This window comes from Balaenoptera musculus, chromosome 20 (genome assembly GCF_009873245.2).
Source record: "Balaenoptera musculus isolate JJ_BM4_2016_0621 chromosome 20, mBalMus1.pri.v3, whole genome shotgun sequence".
In the NCBI taxonomy this organism is placed as follows: domain Eukaryota; kingdom Metazoa; phylum Chordata; class Mammalia; order Artiodactyla; family Balaenopteridae; genus Balaenoptera; species Balaenoptera musculus.
In genome coordinates this window covers 44,172,390-44,194,070 of record NC_045804.1, presented here as the reverse complement: position 1 = coordinate 44,194,070, position 21,681 = coordinate 44,172,390, and the positions used below count along the sequence as shown (strand labels likewise).

Sequence of the window (21,681 nt, the reverse complement as noted above, 5' to 3'; positions counted from 1 at the left end):
ACGGCCCCCCAAGATCCATCCTCGGTGTGAATCCCACTGCTGCCACTTACCAGCTGGGGGGCCCTCAGCAAGGTACTCGCCTTCTCGGTTTTCTTACCTAGAAAGTGGGTTTTTGTGAGGATTGGAGGAGGAGACAGCGTAAAGCGCCTACCACTGTGCCAGATACCACAGTGAGTGTTTGGTGAGCATTGGTTTCTCTTCCCTTCCCCGAAGAGAAGAGGCCAGAAGTGCCAGAGAGGGAGGAGGTGGTCAGAGCCTCAGAGAATGGCAGGGTCGTGGCCCCTTTGCAAGTCCAGAAACTCAGTTTGGGCACGTTGAATGCTAGTAAGCTCCACACTATCAATCCATGCTGTGGTTGGACCCAGACCTCCTGAACCTCAACGCTGACGCAGATCTTAACCAGAGTTGGCTACTAAGGATGACTCAGCCCCTCTGACCCTGCCTAACGTAGCAGAAAAGGTGGGCCTCCGAGGGAACAGCACAGGCTTGCAGTCAGAGCCACTTGGGTTCAAATCCCAGCTCCATCACTTACCAGCTTTGTGACTTAATCTCTTTCTGAGTCTTTCTCCTCATCAGTAAAGTGGAAATAATAATAATTCTCATGTCATGAGGCTGTCATAAGATTTTCATATGAAAATATGCGTTAAATATTTTTACGGGGCCCATCTCATTGTAGGTGTTCCATACTCAGTAATTAATATTGCTGGAAATGTCTGAACTCTCCAGAGATGGAACAGGTCAGGGAAGAGAGGCTTTGGCTCCCAAGCACCCTTGCTCCACAGAACCATAAGTTCTCCGCTCTGGAGGTGACTGTACCAGAGATATGGCCACCATCTTTGGGACTGTGTTCCTTACCTGTTCTGTATTGGATAAAGATAGGTTATTCCTGATCCTAAGCAAATCTTAGTTAAAATCTAGTGATAAGGAAGAGAGGAGAAAGATCCAGGCAATTTTGCACAGAAGCCACAGAGAGAATTTCCTCCAGGGAAAAACCCACATTTGCGTTCAGAGAAAAGCTCATCAGGAACAGCTGATGCAGAGGAACAGGCCCAGGTGTAAATGACCTGGTATCCTTATAGCCTGAGGCTGATGGGCTCCTCTCTGTACACACAGGAGAACTGGAGCAGGACATCAAAGAACGAATGAGTTAATTAAACAAACAAACTTAAAGTCTAGCATGAACTGGATAATAGGATAGAAACATCAACAAAGCAAATTTAAAGTAATTCACTGAAAACAAACATTCTCTGTTTTTTCGCTATTAATTCAGGATAAGTAAGAATAAGAATGAACCAGTTTTTTAACTCCACTGACTTGAACGGATTCTTGAGATGAAGCCTTTCACTGAGCTGAGGCCAATTCTGCCTGTTGAATTTCAAGAGGACCCGCTCTAGTTTCTAACCGCCAGACGGGGCAGCTGTGCAGTTCTCCAGGCCTCTTGCCCCTGGCAGGTGCTGGTGAGTTGCAGGTAAAAGGCAAAGCCACAGGAGTCCTAGAGCAGCTTCCTTAATCCCCTCCTGGCTCCCAGGCCCGCAGCGTTGGTTCACTGAATTAAGGGCTTGCATGCCTCTCCCCACCCAGCCTCCTAGGGTGCCAGAGCTGGAAAGGACTTTAGCCATTTCCTGGACTAGTCCATCCCCTAATTCCACAGAGAGGCCCAGAGAGGTGAAGCGGCTTATTCAAGGGCACACAGCTTCCAAGGGCTGTGTCGATGTTCTGTACCCTACCTTGCCTTCTCTTTTCTCTAGTATTTTATTCCTTACTGCTTCTCTGACCTTTTGAGCTTTGGAATCCTTCCCCCTCCACTTCATCCCTCCTTTCCCCTGTGGCCCACAGTCTTTGTCCCGGCAGGTCCTGGCCTTTAGGAAGACTCCAAGTCCCTGAGAGACCCTGCCCCCCATTTCTTCTCCGGCCCAGAGTGCAGGCTACTTTCGGCACCATGGCCTTTTCATCAAGGTTCGCCTTCTGGGAGCAAAAGGAAAGTTGTATTTCAAAACTCTTTATGCTTTTCTTATGTGCTTGGCATGGTGTGTGCAGGCAGGAGACTGGCTTGTGGGAACGGGAGCTTTGGAAGCTAGAGACGGGTTGGGGCATGTGTGTGTACTTGGGGGCCGAGGAGAATGACCAGGGGGGTCCATGAACTCACTCTTCTGTCTGGATGGGCTCCTGTGCTGAGTCACGTTCCTCCCCTGAGCTCCACCTCTGGTGAGCTGAGCTGCCTTTTGTCCCACTGGTGCCCCTCCAAGTTAACCCTTCACACCCTTCCCACTGCTGCTGCTCTGACTCACCCCTGGGAATGTGAGCTGCTATGCAGGGGCCGCTGGGAATGGCTTTGGCTCTGAGGCCTCAGAACTGGGTCTCCCCGAGTCTGGGGGCTGTGATGGGTAGGGGGAGAGGAGCCAAGAGAGGGGAACCAGGCCAGTTGGCCACCTGGGGCCAGAGGGTGATTCAGGCTGCAGACCTGGGCGTGCCTTTGTGCTGTGTACAGTCCCCAGCTGGGCAATGACCTACAACAGACAGAAGCCTTCGGGTGGGGGAGGGGCAGTGAGTCAGCCTCAGGCTAAATCCAGAGCTGAGCTCAGAGCTAGGTCTAGTGTCCCAGACATTTTAGGGGGCAGCCGCTGTTTCCCTCAATGCCTCACCACTGGGGAAAGACCCTTGAGGTCCCAAGCTTGAGCCACTGGAAGGAGGACAGATTTGGAGCTGCTGAAGGACACGGAGTGGACTTGGAATCTGGGCCATCCCTGAGCCCGAGCTAACAGCACTGCGTGCAGTAATGAGCGTGTCTGGGTGTGAACACTTGCTGTCCCTCTAACCTGTATGTCTGGGAGCTAATGCACGGTGTGATGGGGCAGGGGGAGTGGGCAGTGATGGGCATTTGTAGGGGCAGCAGGTGCAGACCTAGACTCTCCCACTCCTCTTCCTTACCTCTCCATCAGCCCCTCCCTTCCTTTTCTCTGCTCCAATACTAATTTCTAAAGTCGTGGAGTCCACTCTGATGAATAATCACCATCTTCCCTCTGTCCGTGGCACTGTGTACTAACATTGAAGCTTGAGCCCGTTGTAAAAAGCTCTATGGGCTATTAGCTTTAAAACTGCAGCAGCCATCATGCTGGTCAGTGCCCCAGGCACTGCTAATTAGAGCTCAAAATCCGCCATGGACCCTGGTTGCAAATGGAGAGTCCCCCCAGGTGGATAATTAAAATGATTTTGGATGAGTTTCTAAGGATCTTTTCCATCAGGAATCAAGGCCACCTTCCCATGCTCCTGCCCCATGTGCTGGGAAAGAGTCATGCTGAGGATGGGGTAGGGCTGGTGGCAGACCTGTCTTTTTCCTACAGTCCTAAGTGACTGGGGAAAGAAGAGAAATGAAATCCATGAGGCCTGCCTGAGCTTTTGGAGGAAGAGATGCTGGTGAGGGGGAGGGGAGAAGGCTCTCCCAGACTTGAGGCCTGGTCCTCTGGGTCTGTTCTGAGCCAGGCTCTGAGCTGAAAGAACCATCAGAGTGGCCATATTGTCTGTCCTTTTTCCAGATATATTACGGTCTCTGCCCTTTGCCCCTGACTCTACTCCTACCTTCTGACTTGGGCCAACCAGCTCCTGGGCTGGGCACACACCCCAGAGCCCAGGCATCTTTCCTTCCTCCACGCCCCACCCCGAACCTTGGGGTTGCCTCCCTCAGCTGCATGGTTGGCAGAGTTTTGTGGGTCTGAGGTTGGGAAGATATCTGGCCGCCTGAATCCCCGCCTCTGCCCGACTTCCTGCCTCCAGCCAGAGCTCAGCGGTCTGGTTGGGAAGGCACGCAGGCTCTGTGCTGGAGGAAATCATACGGACCTAGAAGCAAGCCTGAGCCATCCTGATAGTGGCCACCTATTACCCCACACTGAGCTCTGCTGGCCCAGCCGGCCCCCCACGCTGGGGTCATTCCCTCCTCCTCAGTCCCTAGGTCAGGGAGGCTCTTGTTCAGACCACTTCCTGTCTGAGCTGCGAATGGCTCTTGTAGTTTAGCCCGAGTTGAATTAGCTGGATCTTTCTCTCCACCCTGTAACCAAGGCCATGATGTCGCTCTCATGGGTGGACCTCTTTAGGCAGCCTAGGTGGGTCACGTGGCTGGTCACTGAGGGCAAAGGGTACTTGGCTTTAACCACCCCCAGAGACTTCATTCTTGAAGTTGTCACTGGACAATTTTGACGCCAGGATAGGATATCTGTTGCCCAAGTCCATAGCCCCAGGACTCCTAAGCACTCAGGAGCTCTGCCTCTCAGAGAGAGCGACTGCTTGGATGTTTTCCTTCTGTGCTTTTAGTGCTGGGTCTCCCCACCCTGACCTCTGACCTGCAAAGTGACTTCTTTGTCTGCTCCCTCAGGTTAAGGAGGAGGACAAAACTCTGCCGAAGCCTGGTCCTCCTGCCAAGGAGGGAGGGGCTGTAAGTGCTTCTCCTAGACCCGTGTGTGTGTGTGTGTGTGTGTGTGTGTGTGTGTGTGTGTGTGTGTGTGTGAGAGAGAGAGAGAGAGAGAGAGAGAGAGAGAGAGAGTTGTGTGTCCAGGTGGGTTGTGTCCACAAGCCCAGGCCTAGTCTGGGAGGCAGTTCCACGTAGCAGGCAGGCATGGCAGGGTGCCCCTTCCCGTGTGGGGTGGCTAGAGGGAATTCCAATAAAGTGACAGAAAGTGCAGCATGTGTGATGCCAACCTGGTGTGTGTGAAGGAGATGGCAATGCCAAGGCATGTTGGGGACCTCTCCCTAAGCCCCCTCTTTAGTTCCTACCTATAGTTCTGGTTTCCTGAACTCTTTGGGGCTGGAGAGGCTTAGGCAGGCAAATGAGAGCTCAGCTGTTGGGCCTCTTCGTCCTGCTCTGGGTGGCACAAGCCAAGGGCGGGGAGGGATTTCACCGCAGCTGCTGCTGTCTCTTCCCAAGACCCTGTCAGCTGCTCAGTGCGGGTGACCTAGAGGCAGGCTCCAGCCGTGCAGTGCCACTACCCCCCACCAAGTCATTCTGCCTTGGGATAGAGACCCTGAATAAAGTTGGACACTTTTAAGGCAAGAGAGGGGACACGGTTCTAGAATAGCCAGGTCCAGAGATGTGTAGTTAGGAGAGGGCTGCTGTTGATCTAGGGGGCAGGAGTGCCCAGGGCTCGGGAACAGAGCTGGATCACAAAACAGATCTGTACTTCGTTACCCCACATGGTGCCTGCCCCCTGCCCCCCACACACACCCCTTTCTTGAGTAGAGATTTGATTAGCCAGGTGTTATGGCTTCCACCTGATCTGTAAGCAGTGCTGCAAGGTCAGGGTGATTTCAAGGGCATATGTTTGAGATTTGCGAGGGAGCGGCCTTGGAGAATGCCAGATTTGGGGGGGAAATTATGTGTAAAGTGCTTAGAAGACTGCCTGGCACATAATAAGCTCCGTTTAAGTATTAACAGTTGCTATCATCATCATCATTGTCATTGTCATCGTCATCATGAGCTTCAGTTAGAAGGCATGGGAGGAAAGCCAGAAGTGGGGGGCAGGGAGTGAGGCCCAGCAGCTGGGGCCACGGCAGCTCTGCAGGGCCCTGACATGCCACTGAACACTCTTGGCCCAAGAGGTTGAGGAAGAGGCCCCTTCAAGGCCTCCCTTTCCCACCCCTGCAGCAGGGCCACCCTGTACCTGAGGCCTGGGCTGAGGTCATTTGGCTCAGCTCTGCTCAGGACGTGGGTCTCTGTCCACACGGCAGCCAGAGGTCTGTCCACTCTGTGAGCGCCCTCCTGCATTTCAATAGAGATGGCAGCCAGGTACACCCTAGAACCAAGGTCACTGTTTGGGGAACGAGGACTCAAGCACAGCTCATTAGTGGCAGGGCACTGCCTGACCCGCAAGGAGCCCCTAGGTTGACCTGGCTCTCCCAGGCAATGTGGCTTGGCTTTGCAGGAAACTGCCCTGCTATTAGCCAGCCTGGCCTGCCCAGTGGCGGTCCCTCGGGACCGCAGACAGTCCCCACCAGGCAGAGTGTGCCAGCATCTTCAGTGGACTCCTGGGTGCCCAGAGGCTGGCTGAGCCTAGACAGAGTGGAGCTGTGGTCACTTGAGTGCTTAACCCTTTGAGTGCTGCAGCTGCTGCCACCTCTTCCTCCTGTCATTCCACGTGCACACTCTGGGAGCTAGGAGGCCTCCAGCCCTTGAGAGGTTTGCACAAGGCAAACTGCAGGAAGACTGGCAGAAAGCAGGCTGAGGTGAAGCTTCCTGGGCCAGCACTGGGTTTCTGCAGCTCTGGAGAGTGTGGGTGAGGGGTAGACAGTGGCCTCAACCCAGAGGAGTGGGGAGGGAGGAGGCTTGGCATGTCTGCGGGCCAAGAATTACTTCCTAATTACGGTTTTCATTGGGATGGGCAGGCTCTGGGTCTGACTACAGAGGAAGTTGGGTGATAGAAGGACCAGGGACCACAAAGGCAGGAAGCCCCAGAGTTAGGCCCAGGATTGATGGTAGGAATTGGTGTTTGACCTCGCCATGCTCCGTCTCTGCCGTGTTTGGGCTGTGAGGGAGCGGGCTTCCTGGGATGCAGGCTTAGTTGCTGTCCTGACATAAGCCAGTAACTCTGGGGTAACTCATGGGCCTCTGGGCACCCTGTGCTGGCCTCTCACAGCTCCTTGCTAAGCCTGGAGATAGACGGCAGGTGACCTGCTGTGCTTTATGGGAGAGAGAAAGAAGCCAAACTCTTCGATGCAGTTGTTCTATCTGGAAGATGGAAAGAGGGCTTCCTGGGGCGGCCTCTTGGAGCTTGTGTTGTTTGTTGGATGAATGGAATGTCTGTTCCACGACTAGATGTGAGGTCACACCTCTTACTTCCTCTGTGTGGGGCGGGCAGGGACACAGGCTGATGCTAATGTCTCCCTGTGTTTGTGTGACTGTAGCTAGAGGGCAGCTCAAAGGGCAGCAGTGGCCCATCTAAGAGTCCTCAGCCTTCCACCAGCCCTGTGCCCTCAGAGGCCCCCCAGAGAGCCAAGAGCCCTGCAGCCACACTCACCATGAACGGCCCGAGGACTGCCTCAGTGGAAGGCCCCAGCGAGGAGGCCCAGGGCCTGTCCCGGAAGAGGGTGGCGAATGCAGTGAGGAAGGTGGTGAGCAAGGTGCTGCCTGTTGAGGAGCCTGGGAGCGCCAAGGAGCCTCCGGGCAGAGCGGTCAGATCTCCTGAGCACCCAGCTCGAGGCAGGAAGGGAGAAAAGGCAGCCCCTGGTCCGAAGCTGCCACCCCCTCCTGCTCCCCCTGCTCGGCCTAAGTCCGAAGCAGAGAAGGAGGCCGCCAAGGATGAGCTCTCCGTGGGCCTGCGGAGCCTGATGTCTCGGGGCAGGGGCAAGGACCACAGGCCGCGTGGCAGGCAGCCTCCCGGGAAGGGGGAGAAGCCCTCCAGCCAGGAGCCAGGCTCCTCGGGGAAACCAGTCTCCCCGGAGACAGTGGACTCCTCAGAGAAGCTAGGCTCCCCAGCCCAGCCGGAAGAGCTGGCGGACCCGGGCTCCGCTGACCCGAACCTCAAGTCGAACCTCACTGGACTGCGACAGAACAAGTCACCAGCCCCTGACGTACAGCAGGAGGTACCTGAGTGTGTCACTAACCTCTTACCCTCCCTTACCACCCTCACCTGAGGACTGGCAGCCAGCTTTCCCAAGCCTCTTCCACAAGCCCCGCATGACTGCGAAGCTGGGCCCGGGCCACGTGCCGATGGCAGGGCTGCATGGCTTTCCTTCACCGGATGCCAGAACCCAGGGGACCTGTTAACTGCATGCTGCTGCTCTTCCACACCTGTGAGGGAGTTGGGGCCTGGCCCCCAGCTACATGGTATCAGCTTGAGGCCCCAGATCCCAAGCCGAGGATCAGAGCCTTAGCAGATCAGTGAGAGGGTAGAAAGACAGAATTTCTGGGGTCAGGTGGCCTGTGCTCACATCCCATCCCCAGCCACTCACTCCTGTGGGGCCTCAGCATCTCTGAGCCTTCATCTGTCGAGTGGGGATCACATAGGTCTACCATCCCTCCTCTGAAGCCCCTGGGCCAGAAGTATTTTGGAAATTAGTGATTTTTGTATTTGAGACTGTCATACAATGTACATAATGAGCAGCAACTCGTGACCAAACACATTAATATTTCCACAGGAAAATTATGAATGTTCATGCTGCAGGGGGGGATTAAACAGTCAGGTTTTGCCACCAAAACAGTTAAGAAGAATCTTTTGTTTTGGAGGGCTTTTTGGATTTTAGAATTGCAAATAAGGGATAATACCTACTCTGAAGGGTTGCTGTGAAGATTAGAAAGGATACAGGGAATGAATGCTCTGAGCCTAATCCCTGGCGTGGTGGGTGCTCCGTAAATGGTAGCATCCATAGTGATGCTGATAACAGCGCTTATTGATACCATCATCGCCATCACTACTTCTTCAGGCCTGGCCAGCTGTCCCTCTGGCAGCAGGACTCTTGAGGAGCTCTGGGCCTGGGTGGCAAAGGAGCACAGTGGGTCCCCTTTGTATCTGCGGTCCTGTCTGTCCACAAAGTGCCCTCTGGGTGGGACAGGAGGCTGAGAGGCACAGGGGAGGGCCAAGGACGATGTGTCCAGCCCTTTCCCTTGGAAGGTGATGCCTGCTTGGCTGGTCCTTGGGTTGGGGGGCATTTCTCTTCAAGCTTTCCCATTTTGTGGACCCTTCTGGGGCCTCAGGAGTTGGGTGGCTGGGTGGGTGGGTGGAGCGATGCGTCAAGTTTCACTACTGCTTCTCTGTGCTCCTGTGTGCTCCTTCTGGCTGAAAGGGGACAGTCAGGGGGAAGTGGGGCAGGGTACCACCTAAAGACCTGTCCTGTCTCCCAGGCCCTAGAGGCCCTCCTCTCTGACTGCTACCTGCTAGGATTCCTAAGGTCTCAGACTTGCCTTGCTCCCCATTCCATTCTTCCCGGGCTTTGCAGAACTCAGAAAAGAGCAGGCGGCAGCTTCCCTCACCCCTCCTGGCCCACTCTGCATCAGGGGAGTGACCTCCTGGCACACAGGAGTTGGCAGGGGCGTTTTGGTGTGAGGCGAACCACTAGCCCCTAAGAAGAACCTCCAAGGAGCCAGAGAGCGTCCTGCGCCCGTTCCTGGGCCGGCTGCCTTCCCTCTGGCTCCCTGTCCCTCCGCCTCTCACTCAGGTGGAGTTGGGGCTGAGATGGGCCCCAACCTGGAGTTCAGCCACCTGTCGCCTGGGCCCAGGGCAGGGGCCAGAGGATGCATGTGAGGTGTGAGAGCGGGCCGTCCTGGTGCTGGAATGGTTAAAGTGGTGGGAAGAATTAACCCTAGAACTCCAGGGCACCTGTTTTTATTCTCATCTGAGAGCTTAGAAACTCAAATTGGTGCCTGGCTTGCCTCCCTGACCCTATTCCACTTACCCACGGGGGTCCCAGTGGCTTCCTGAGCTAGAAGCTTGGTGTGCTGTGCCTCCAATTCCCCAGGCCAGGACTAATAGTGGTTTGACCTTTAGGCAGGAGCTGCCCCCGAGGTCCAGCTGACCCCCGCAGAGGAGGCCCACCAGCGGCTTGAGAGGATCTTCACAGCTCCTGTAATGCTGCCTCTCACGTGTGGTTCCCAGTCCCTGGTCTCCTCTTTGCTGGGGCTGCTGGCGAGACTGTGTGTGTCTGTGTGTGTAGGCCCACCTGACAATGGAAGTGTGGCTCCCTGGAGGCCTGGGGGCCCTCACATGGGCTTCCCACTTGAAGAAATGAGAGAAGGGCACTGTGGAGGGTCTGAGCACAGTGAGGCCTGTTCCTCCAGGGAACCTGTGGGAGGGACCCCTCTGGCTGGAGATCCAGCCCCTTCTCTGGCCCCAGTCTCTTGCCCCGGAGGGCATGTCTTGGTGCCAGGGCCTGATGGGTGCAAGGCAGGGAGCAGACACTCCCCTTTTGTGATGCCCTGGCTCTCCAGACCCAGGTGGGGGCCTGTTAACTCCTTGCCCATTTCTAACTGGCAAGGTCCAAGGCCTGGCTGACTCCCCTTCCTCTCCAGAAAGGCCTTTAAGTAACCAGACAGAGATGGGGAGGTCGAGGCTGGCCACCAGGTCTGTCCACAGTCCCCTGGTTCTTGGGCAGTTGGCAGGTGGACCTGGATGGGTGCTACCTGTGCTTGCCATGGGGTGGGAGTGGTGCAGGGGTGCAGTGGGAGTCTGAGGAAGGGGTCCTAGACTTGGGGCTGCTGGTGGTCCTGTTTGATGAGCTAGGCAGGGGTGACAGCTCTGAAGGGCTGCCCTTGGCCTGGGGAGTGGCACCCTTGGGTGTGTGTCTGGAGGCCAGGGGCAGCCTATACTGGGGTCTGGTGGCTACAGGGGAGCTAGGCTGGGAAATGCCCTGGAGATAAGGCCAGAGGCTCCCAGGGGTCCCAGGCCCTGGGTGCGGTGAGGTGGTCTGGCCTGGCAACACAGAAGAGGAGGCTAATTCAGAATAGACTGGATGGCCAGCCCAGGAGGGACTGTAGCCTGAGGCAGAGAGGCTCGCTCCTGCCGCAGGGAATGACTTATCAGAGCATCTCCTCTGAGGGGTCTGATGGTACCAAGTGTTTCTTCACCAAGCAGGGCCTCTCCTTCCTGGCCTGGCCTCTCCTTGACTAGGTACAATGTACCTGCCAGGCCAGCCCTCCCACCGTCCACCTCCTGGGGCTAAGCCCCTCTCCCCTCCACTTGGCGTGGGGTGCTTGCTGAAGGGGACATGCCAACGGTCTGCTTGTCTTCACCCCTCTTCTCTCTCTCTTCTTTGCTTGCTGCTGGTAGCTGGACCCTGAGGCCGCCTCTCCTGCCCACAGCCAGGTAGGGTACTCCTGCCCCCCTCAGGAGTCCTCCGCTTCCTCTGGTGACCGCCCGCCACCCCCGGCCTGTACCTGGGCTGGCGTCTGTGCCCAGGCCTTGTGCTGGAGTGTAAGGCCTCTTTCCCCTTCTGGCTCCCACCTCACGTGGTATCTGGGGGGACCCCCGGGGGAGGCAGTGCCGGGAGCTGGACATGGGGCAGCTCTGTGTCAGGCCCTGGAGGAGTGTCTAGACTGAGGGTCGCCACTCAGTTTGGCCTCTGTGGCGCATGGTTCTTAGCCACGGAAGCCCAAGGGCCTGGCCAGAGTTTTGGTTTCTAGGTGTTTCAATTCTGCTCTCGCTGGGTAGAGAAAGCTGGAAAGGCTGAACCCCACCAACGCCACCCCAGCCCCTCCCCACTCTGAAGCCTGAAGATGCGCATCCTCTGTCTCCCCCTGCTGGCCAATGTGGGAACCTGTCTTCAGATTAGCTCTAAAGGAGCTAACTGGAGGCCATGGTCCTTTGATGTCACCTATTCATCAGTCTCCAAACCCTGGACCCATACAACATGCCCATTCAAGACAAAGGTTTCACCTGTCTCATGATTTGAAAAAAAAAAAAGTAATTTTGTATTATAAAGTTAATTTTTTCAAATATAAAGAACTAGCCTTTTTTGGATGTCTTCACTTAAAACGTTGACAGCCCCATAGTGATCCTCCTATTTGAGGGGTAATTTCACTGGCCCATGATATGCAAAGTCTGGAGACTGCTGTATAAACCAGCCTTCTGACTCTATAGCCCAGAAGGGCTGTCAGCGAGGGAGAGGGAGTTATCTGAAGCCAGAATCCAAGCTGGGAGTAGAACCCAGATCTTTTTCTTTCAGCTCCAAGAAATGTAACAAATAACGTATTTGTTATTATTGTTTCTTGTCCTTTCCAATCCCTCACACAGGGGGTCAGTATCACAGAGCAGTGTCTACGCCTTGGCCCCAGGTCGGTTTCATGAGGGTGGGGGACCCTAGGGGACTAACTGTACCTCGCAGCTGGGGATCCCCAGAGAGTTGGGGGATAGGGCTAGCTTGGGGGCTGCTCATGTGGGGAGTGACCATCCACCCACCAAAGGTCAGTGGATCACCCTGCTGCCCCGCTGCCCCCATGACAAAAGGAGCCTGATGGGCCATGGGGGCCAGGCCCCGCTCCTGTTTGCCCAGCTCCCCCAGGCACCATTGCTGACCAGCTCAGGTCTCTTAGGGGTGCCAAGTTTGGCAGCCCTACACCCTGACATTGCCCGTGAATGCTCCTTCCTGATCAGTGACCACCTGGGCTTCCGGGGGCTCCCAGCCCCTTTATACCCATTCCCATGCCCATCCATGTGGCATGCAAGTCTCTTCCTGTATTTGACAGAGCACTGCTACCCCTGCCCCTGCCTCATGTCCCTGGCCATGCTGCTTCATGCCCCTGTATGGCCTTAGCACGTCCCCATGAGTCTGTGCTCCTTCTGAGGAGGCATGGAGGGGGAGCAGGGAGGCTAGCACGTGCATCTGGGCACTGCCCCTGCCCAGGAGAGCATCCGCTGGAGGGAAGACCAGGGTCAAGGCTAGGACTCACCCATCATTTTGCACTGAAGTCCTTGGAAGACATTCTCAGATCTTGAGGAAATGCCCTTTCCCAGCTTGGTGAAGGAGGGCCTATTAGGTGGATGAGTGGAGAAGCCAGGCCTGTAAGGTCACAGCAGCTGTGGCCCAGGGTGAGGGCTGGAGGCTCAGGATACTGATCTTACAGTCTTCGCAGGGAGGGAGCAAGAGGGTGGCTGGTGATTTGCTCTCCTGGGATCTGCTCTCTCCTAGGCACATACTCCGTGTGTCCCTGTCTTTCCAGACCCTCAGGGCTCTCAGGGTCCCTAGCTCTGTGTCCTTGTCCTCAGGGCTCCTCAGGACCGCCGCCACCAGCTCCTGGCTTCCCCACCTTCTTCCTTTGATATCTCTGATGTCTCCCGTTCTGTGTCTGCCGCCCACCTGTCCCCCTCGCCCAGTGGCTCATCCGGAAGCCCTTCCCCTCACATGTCTCCTCTCTCCTGCTGTCCTTGTCTGCTTTCCAGAACAGGGTCTGACTCTTTATTCTTCCCCTCCCTCTGATAGGTGAAGACAGAAGAGCAGATCGCAGCTGAGGAAGCCTGGTATGAGACAGAGAAGGTGTGGCTGGTCCATAAGGATGGCTTCTCACTGGGTGAGTCTGGGGAGACCCAGAGCCTGGGCCTCTCTGGTTTCATGGCTGGGTGGTGGGTGGGCCTTTGGGTCTGGAGAGGCCTGAGTGGTGAGCAAGGAGAGGCTGGTGATACAGTGGGGAGAAGGCAGGACCATGAAGGGCCCAAAGAGGGCTGCCACGGCTTCCCGGGCCCATGTCTGTCTGTCTGTCCCTGCTCTGCAGCCACTCAGCTCAAATCCGAGGAGCTCAGCTTGCCCGAGGGGAAGGTGCGCGTGAAGCTAGACCATGATGGAGCCATCCTGGATGTGGACGAGGATGATGTGGAGAAGGTTTGCAGGAGGCTGGTGGAGGGCACAGGAGGTGGGCCAGGCTGGGCAGGCTGTCCGCTGGCAGAGCAGACTGGATCTGTTCCTCAGTGCCCGCCCGCCTGTCCTGTCACACAGGCTAATGCTCCCTCCTGCGACCGTCTGGAGGATCTGGCCTCGCTGGTGTACCTCAATGAGTCCAGCGTCCTGCACACGCTGCGCCAGCGCTATGGTGCCAGCCTGCTGCACACGTACGCCGGCCCCAGCCTGCTGGTCCTCAGCCCCCGGGGGGCCCCCGCTGTGTACTCGGAGAAGGTGCAGCCCCCCTCAGCTACCATGTGGCCCCACAGACCGCCCCCTCTATCCCCTACCCCCTGCCCACCTTCCCCGACTCTACCCCTTCCCCTTGGCATCCCACGGGGCTCCTGTCCACTCCCACAGTGGCCTTGGGAAGAGGAGTCATTTCAAGGGGTGGGGACAGAAGGCCCTCCCACGACCTCTCACAGAGCCCAGCACTTGGCTCGCATCTGCATTTCCATGCATGACCTTAGCCTCAGAACCTTCTGGCTCCCCTGGAGTGAAAACCCCAGAAAGATATGGGCCTTGGGGGTGAGGGCTGTCTGTGTGGAGCCAGCTAAGAGCGCCTATCCCTTCCTTCCGTCCCTCTTGCGCCCAAGGTGATGCACATGTTCAAGGGGTGTCGGCGGGAGGACATGGCCCCCCACATCTATGCCGTGGCCCAGACCGCATACAGGGCGATGCTGATGAGCCGTCAGGACCAGTCCATCATCCTCCTGGGCAGTAGTGGCAGTGGCAAGACCACCAGCTGCCAGCATCTGGTGCAATATTTGGCCACCATCGCAGGCACCAGCGGGAATAAGGTGTTTTCTGGTGAGGCAGGGGCAACTGGGGAAACAGAATGGACTGGAGAGGGTTGTGGGGATGGAGGCCCCGCCGAGGTGCCAGCTCTCCTTCTCCCTGGCCCCTCCGTGTCCACAAAACCCCTCGATCCTCAGCAGCCTGGTCTAAGTAACTGAGCCTTCGGGTGCTGGAGGAGCAGCCATGGGCTGGGCCTCCCGTTCTCCCTGGGCCTCTGGAGCCCGTGGCTGGGGGCAAGCTGCCCGTGGCTTTCCTGATGGGTCCTGGGCCTGTCTTCTACAGTGGACAAGTGGCAGGCTCTGTACACCCTCCTGGAAGCCTTTGGGAACAGCCCCACCATCATGAACAGCAACGCCACCCGCTTCTCCCAGATCCTCTCCCTGGACTTTGACCAAGCCGGCCAGGTGGCCTCAGCCTCCGTTCAGGTGAGGGGACACTCAGGGTAGTAAGAGATTGGCTGCCTGATTTCATGCCCTAGAAATCAGACTCTCTCCTGCACCTGATTTTCCTGGGATTCTTCCCTAACGAAATGGACCCTGGGCCCGGCAGGGCTGGCCTACTTTGCCCTGAGCCTCCACATTCTGCCCCCCGTGCCTCCTGCCCTGGATGGGGCACGGCTCAGCTTCCTGCCCATCTTGGGGTTGCCCACACCCTAGTTGGGGCCCTGGCCCCTGCTCAGGGGTTTCTCTCAGGCTGATTCACCCAGGCAGGGCTGGCCTGTCAGTAAAGTAAGGCCCAGCCGAGGCTGATTCCCTTCCATGCTAATGAAGTATCTCACCACAAAGTGTCCAGCTCCCCAAGAAGACTGTGCCTGGAGGCTGGGCAGGGTGGCAGGGCCTGTGTTCTTCCCTGGCTCTGGTGTCTGCCCCAGGTTTGACTATGAGGTGATCTGGCCGCTGGTTGAGCACCTGGAAAATCAGATGCAGCCACTCGCTCCCATGGGCCTGGTTCTTTCTGGTGTGGGTGGGAGAAGCTTGACCTGGCACTGCCTCCTTGCCTACATACCCTCTATGCTGTGCCACAGACAATGCTTCTGGAGAAGCTGCGTGTGGCACGACGCCCAGCCGGTGAGGCCACATTCAATATCTTCTACTACCTGCTGGCCTGTGGGGATGGCACCCTCAGGTGAGATGGGACAGAGGGAACAAGGAGGGTGCTCTGGGCTCCCACCCACTGACAGCTCCTGGGCTTTGCCACTTGATTGCATCCCGTGCCGGTTTATTTCATGCCTGCCATGTGTTAGGCTCTGAGCTAGGCCCTGGGGATGGCGAGATGAATGAGCCATAGGCCCTGCCCGGCGGGAGCTCCCTGGCCCCGGGCATGGGGGACCTGGCTATATGTGAGGGGCACCATTGACCCTTCAGCGTTCCCAGGGCCTAGCTAGGATCTGTGCTCCTGGGAAGCCAGATCTGGAGAGGAAAGCACACCGAGATGCAGGTGGTCAGAGACTTGCCCACAGTTACACAGCTAGTATGGGGCTAGGCAGGTGTTTGAGTCCACACAGGGGCCAAAAGCCCAAGCCTTTTCCAGTGCCCTCCATGCTGGCCTCCCTGCATCCACGTTGGCTCCTCCGCCAGGCTCTTCCCTTTAGACCTTCGGGCTTGCTGTCTGTGTCCACTGAGAAGAGGATAAATGATAAGGCTGAGCAAGCAGCCCAGGGCACTATTGTCTTGAGCTCTCCTTGTCACTGAGGGCACGGTCTCAGTCCTGGCTGGACTCACCCTTCAGGCAGGTTCCCTGCTCCCTTCCAGGGGTCTGTCTGGACACTCTCACCAGGGCCTGTCTGTGACCTGTCCTAGGGAGGCCAGTGCTCTGGCCTGGTGTCCAGGCCAATTAGGAAAGGCCACAGCAGCTGGCCTGACAGGAGGGCATGATGGGCAGACAGAACTGAGTCTGGAAGCGGAGTCTCTGTCTCCAGCCTGGCAGGGAGATGGACTTGGCGTGGGGACCAAGCACTGTGCTGATGCCTCGTTTGTACCCCTAGGACAGAGCTCCACTTGAACCACTTGGCAGAGAACAATGTGTTTGGGATTGTACCACTGGCCAAGGTGAGGGGCCTATGGGGACGGGTTGGCAGCCCTGGGCCTTGGGGTCGGAGAAGCTTGGAATGGCCTGGAGTGCCTCATGGGAATAGCAGGGGCCCAGCCCAGGCTGGGCGGCTCTACTCTAGCTTGGCCGCCCTGATGGTCCAGCAGCATGGGGGATACCAGAGGGACAGCCCCTCTGAGATGCGGTGCCAGTGTGCCCATCTGTCGCTGCAGCCTGAGGAGAAGCAGAAGGCGGCTCAGCAGTTCAGCAAGCTCCAGACGGCCATGAAGGTGCTGGGCATCTCCCCCGACGAACAGAAAGCCTGCTGGCTCATCCTGGCTGCCATCTACCACCTGGGGGCTGCAGGCGCCACCAAAGGTAACCTGCAGTGGATCCCAACAGCCTAGCTGGTCACCTGGGAGAGCTTGTGGGGGCCCAGTTTGTCCACTCCCAGTTTGTCCTGGCCCAGCACAGACTCACCTGTTATCAGACACCCCTCTTTGGCTTGTGCCTCTTCCCCGTCCCCTTCATCAGAGCAGAAGTCTCCAAACACCCGGAGAAGCGTCTCTGCCAAGGATGGCCAGAGGCCTGGACTGAGGTGGCAGTGACCGGGAGCACTGTGAAGGGCCGGGGGCTTGGGGGTTTGGAGGCTGAGGGGAGAGAGAAGGGCACTAACTCAGAGCAGTCCCCCTGGAATAACTCTCCTTCTTGTTCCCTTCCTGACAGAGGCCCCCGAGGAGCAAGCGGGTAACTGACCTTGACCCCATCCTGGGGTGTAGGGGCCACCTTGCCCCATCTTGGTGCTTGCCCTGGGCTCTCTCTGGGGGCTGGGCTTGTTCTATCATAGCAGAGGACACTGGCCTGGGAGAAGCCCCAGGGTGGAGGGTGGAGAGGGTGCTTACTGGCAGTGGGGCTTCTCAGAGTCCCAGGAATAGCTGCTTCTACCTGTTTTGTATTCAGATCCTGGAGTCTCTCAGGATGCCCTCCGTGGGGCTTATGTGGGGAAGGGTGTGTTGCTTCCTGGGGCTTCCCAAGGCCAGTTTCCCCTCAATCTTCCCTTCTCTCCACTGGTTTGGTAGTAGGTGCCTCTTCCTCTTGCATGTCAGGGTAGAGGCCACTAGGGGGCAGCAGGCACCGTGGTATTGAATGAGCTGCAGCTTCAGCATCAGTGCTTGGGGTCTTGTGAAGGGCTGGAGCTTGGTCTGGCTTGGAAGAGCTCCTTTGCCTTCCTCTGGGATTACATTGATGGTCAGGTGCTCTGAGCTCCTCTTCACCCCTTTCTCCTCCGGTTTAGGGAAAGGGATGCTGCTTCTGAACAGCACCTTGGGCATTGGCTTCATCTTCCTCTGGGATGTGAAGGGCCCCAGGCTGTCAGCAGGAGTGAGGAAGCGCTGGTGGGTGGGAGGGTGGGTGGGTGCATGGAGGAACATGAGTCTGAGTGTTAGGTTCCTTATGATCCCAGCAGGTTACATCCCTGCCAAAGAGGAAGCAGGCTCTGAGTTAAAGAAGTTGTCTCCACACTTGTAGGTGGGCAGGTGGGTGGCTGTGTGGCTGTGTCTTGAGGAAGTTCTTTCACTCCAAGGAGGTAACAGTGCAGGTTTCCTGTAACCCTTCTCAGCGCTGACTGCAGGTGCAGAGCTCTGAGTGCGTCAGTACATGGACCTTGTTGAGCAGTGTCTGTTACCTCCTCAGAGCTTCCAGTATTTTCTAGGGGGGGTGGTGTGTGCACATGTGTGTGTGATAGAAAGTCTTTGCAGGTCTCTTTCCTTGTGTGTCAGTGTGATCACATCCATAAACATACTCCTTTGAGGCTGTGAGTGTGCGTGCGCGTGTGTGTGTGTGTGTGTGTGTGTGTTTTTGTGTTTCTGAGTCTGAATGGGGTTGTGTTTTCTCTCCTGCTCATCTTCCCAAAGCCCCACCCCACCCCACCCCGGGCCCTTCCACTGGGCCTGGCAGGCTCAGCTGATGACTGTTTGCTAACATGCTGTTTTTCTTTGCATGCTGCATGCTGGTCCTTTGCCTTACAGAAGCTGCCGAAGGTAAAACCTTGTTTCTTGTTAGCTTTCCCTAATTGCCGCAATTAGACACGTGTCGGCTGAGGCGCGTCTGCCCGCGTGGGCTGTTCCCTCTCCCCTGCAGTTTTTTCTCGCCTCTCCACTGTTGGGCCACAGTGGATGTTTGCGGTCTCCCCTGGCGGACGCATTAGGGAGGGTCCTAATGCGTCCAAGGAAGGGGGAGACACCAGTGCTCTCCTGATACTCCCCACCAGGCACAGGCAGAACTTGTGTTCATCCTAGGTGGGCTGGCTCATGCTCTGTCCTTCCCCACGTTGGCACCTGGAGCCAAGCCCTCTAAAGGGGTTTTTGCAGCTGATTGGGAGCCCTCTGGTGGCCGCAGTGTGGAGTTACCTCCTCTTTTAGGACCTGCTCATTCTCTCCAACCCCAAGGGACACAGGAAGCGCTGGCAGCTGCTGGCTCTCCCTGTTTTGCCTGAAGCCCTGCTGGTGTCATCAGGGCTCGTTTTTTTCCCTCTGGAAGATGCCTGCTCCCTAGTGCTATGGGAGCAAGGGAGCTGAAGGGCACAGTGGTTAGCAAACAGTCTAGGGAGGAAGACCCACGATGTCAGATCCTTTTTTCTACGCCATAGCTGGGCGCAGGCAGTTTGCCCGCCACGAGTGGGCCCAGAAGGCTGCGTACCTGCTGGGCTGCAACCTGGAAGAGCTGTCCTCGGCCATCTTCAAGCACCAGCACCAGGGCGGCACCCTGCAGCGCTCCACCTCCTTCCGCCAGGGCCCCGAGGAGAGCAGCCTGGGGGACAGCACAGGTACCTGAGCCCCTTGGCTGCTGGATGTGATTGGAGGCCTCTTCCTGGGCTCGTTGCCATCTTCTGGGGTGGGCAAACTCCTGGAGTGAATAGATGCTCCCATTAGGGGGAGAGGCCCAGCCCCAGGGCTCCATGCTGCCTTGGCCTGGGTGGGTAGGGAGCACACCCAGGTGGGGAGTCCCAGGGACCTGGAGATAGAACTGACCCTCCTGCCCACAGGCCCCAAACTGAGTGCACTGGAGTGCTTGGAGGGCATGGCGTCCGGCCTCTACAGCGAGCTCTTCACGCTTCTCATCTCCCTGGTGAACAGGTGAGTGCCAGGCAGGGCCTAGGAGCTCTCATCTTGCTGCCTTGACAAAGGTGGGGTTGATGCCTTTGTGCTTGTGTGATTGCTGAGGCAGAGCCATCCTCCACCAGCAGAGGGCTCGCTGTCCCTGCAGGCAGGAGAGGCAAGTCCTCCCCACGGGTCCTGGGCACCTGGGTGGGGATGGGGATGGGGGCGGGGTGAGCTACCTGGGCACCGGGGGCACTGCCCTGGGCAGCTCTGACCCAGGCTCTCCCTGTGAAGGGCTCTCAAGTCCAGCCAGCACTCGCTCTGCTCTATGATGATTGTGGACACTCCCGGCTTCCAGAACCCTGAGCAGGGTGGGTCGGCCCGCGGGGCCTCCTTTGAGGAGCTGTGCCACAACTACGGCCAGGACCGGCTGCAGAGGCTGTTCCATGAGCGCACCTTTGTGCAGGAGTTGGAAAGATACAAGGAGGTAGCACTTGACCTTGCCCCTGCCGCCTAACACCCCGAGGCTCACCTTCTGGCCTTGGCACCCTCAGTGGCGGGGGAGGCATCTGTGGATGCAGCAAGGTACCCCCTCCCTGCTGGCTGCTCCCTTCCCAGCCCTTTACCCTCTGACATTTATGTCCCCCTGTGGTCTCTGGAGCAGGACGCTTTTCCTGCCCAGGCTACATTCTTTCTTTATGGAGAGTTTGCTCTCCAAGAAGCCGAAGATGCATTCAGGGTCCCTGGGAGCCCCTCTTTGCCCGCCTTCAAGGCACCCACCTAGGCCCTGTGAACTGCCACCGTGCAGTTCCTGCCTTCACGTGTGTCGGGCCTGGCCTTCCCTGTCTCCTGAGCTGTTGGGATGGTGACTGATTATTTAGCCCCCCTACCCCCATAAAAGGATGTCCCAGATGGATCTGGAAATCCTACCTCATGTGGAGGTGAGTTGAACGAGCTGGGGAGAATATTTATCTTGGGTGAGAGAAGATTCAGGAGGAAAATGACAGTTGTCTTCAAGTATTTCAAGGATGAGTGTGTGAAATTGAGAGTGGGCTTACTCCACGTAGCCTAAACAGCAGGTGGGAGTAACAGGAGTGTGTACGTGACTTTAGCTCACTGTAAAAGGAGGTTAGGAGAAGGTTAGCTGTCCAAAGACACAATGCGGTGCCTTGAGAGGTGGTGAGCATCTGTCAGTCGGGCTGTTGGAGGGGAGCTCCTGCTCGGACAGGACATTGGACTTGCTGACCCCAGCGTCCCCACCTGGCCTGCTCATAGGGCTGCACCCCACACACGGCCCTGTGCTCACTACCTCCCCACCTTCCCTCCTAGGAGAACATCGAGCTGGCGTTTGACGACTTGGAGCCAGCCACGGATGACTCTGTGGCCGCCGTGGACCAGGCCTCCCATCAGTCCCTGGTAGGAATTCCAGGGAGGGCCTGGGCTGGCCTTTTCTTGCCCTTCCCATTCCTCTCCCTTGGTAGAGCCCTCCCCATATGAGCTGCTGCTGGGTGGGGGCACCATGGGCTGGGGGGCCCAGCAGTCAGGCCCAGACACCAAGCGCTTTCGAGCTGTGCACCCTTTCCCTCAGCTGTCAGCCAGTCTGGCCAGGAAGGTGGCACTTCCTTCTGCCCTGGTGCAGTGGGGAGCACCACCCATGGGTGTCTGAGCTCAGGGCCTGTCCCAGCCGTGCCTCCAGTGTGTCTGCCAGGAGCCCTGTTACCACCTCCTCAGTGGTGAGGGCCTGGCTGGACCCAGAGGACATAGTCATCCCCTCCTATTGTCCCCAAGTAGAGGACCGGTGCAGCCTAGCAGAGCAGGGCGAGGAGGTGGCATTCACCCAAACACAGAAACAGTACCCAGATATAAAATGCCCACTGAGGGGCTGTGTGGGTGTGAGTCCTCACCCCTCAACGTGGGGATGGGCTTTGTCACCCTTTGGGCAAGCGTCTTGGGCACCCTGCTGCCTGGGGGACTGGCTGCCTGATGAGCACTTGGCATTTGGCGATTGTCTTCAATTAGGGAAGTTGCATAAGGCGCTTTATTGGAGAATTGGCATTTTTGCCAGGTTGCTGATCTCCCTCCTCTGCTTTGAGTCCCACCTCTCTCTCTCCCTCCTCCCTGCGGGAAGGCCCTGGCCCAGGGGGTGGGGCCCCGGGAGAGCGAGTGTCCCCCTGGGACAAGTGCTAAAAGCGCCCAAGTCCCACATCTCCCCAAGGAAGCTGGCTTTTCTTCCTGACACCTAGGCCCCTGCCAAGGCCTCCCTTGAGAGCCTTTGCCATTCCCAGGAGGTGTGGGAAAGTTGACCCGGCTGGCTTAGGAACAGCGGTGGGTCAGATAGTGTGTTTGGATGGGGCTTGGCCATCCCTTCCCTCCTTTGCTCTCCCCTTTCTGAGGGGCCTCAGCATCGGGC

The 21,681-nt window shown here is 57.3% G+C and overlaps 1 protein-coding gene across 16 annotated transcripts in view; it reads left to right on the top strand.

The window, feature by feature from the left end:
• The window catches only part of MYO18A (myosin XVIIIA), a 95,299-nt gene that overhangs the window by 37,743 nt on the left and 35,875 nt on the right, over positions 1-21,681 (top strand). For 8 of the 16 annotated variants that reach the window (XM_036838120.1, XM_036838115.1, XM_036838114.1 and 5 more), the window contains exons 3-17: positions 10,746-10,781; positions 12,895-12,982; positions 13,184-13,290; positions 13,405-13,581; positions 13,944-14,157; positions 14,428-14,570; positions 15,170-15,270; positions 16,130-16,193; positions 16,407-16,551; positions 16,900-16,920; positions 18,201-18,212; positions 18,821-18,997; positions 19,217-19,307; positions 19,566-19,758; positions 20,601-20,687. In XM_036838120.1, the coding sequence (XP_036694015.1) occupies positions 10,746-10,781; positions 12,895-12,982; positions 13,184-13,290; positions 13,405-13,581; positions 13,944-14,157; positions 14,428-14,570; positions 15,170-15,270; positions 16,130-16,193; positions 16,407-16,551; positions 16,900-16,920; positions 18,201-18,212; positions 18,821-18,997; positions 19,217-19,307; positions 19,566-19,758; positions 20,601-20,687 (1,656 nt within the window). The remainder of the gene's footprint in view (positions 1-10,745; positions 10,782-12,894; positions 12,983-13,183; positions 13,291-13,404; positions 13,582-13,943; positions 14,158-14,427; positions 14,571-15,169; positions 15,271-16,129; positions 16,194-16,406; positions 16,552-16,899; positions 16,921-18,200; positions 18,213-18,820; positions 18,998-19,216; positions 19,308-19,565; positions 19,759-20,600; positions 20,688-21,681) is intronic. The other 8 variants (XM_036838118.1, XM_036838116.1, XM_036838113.1 and 5 more) reach the window with 5 other exon arrangements.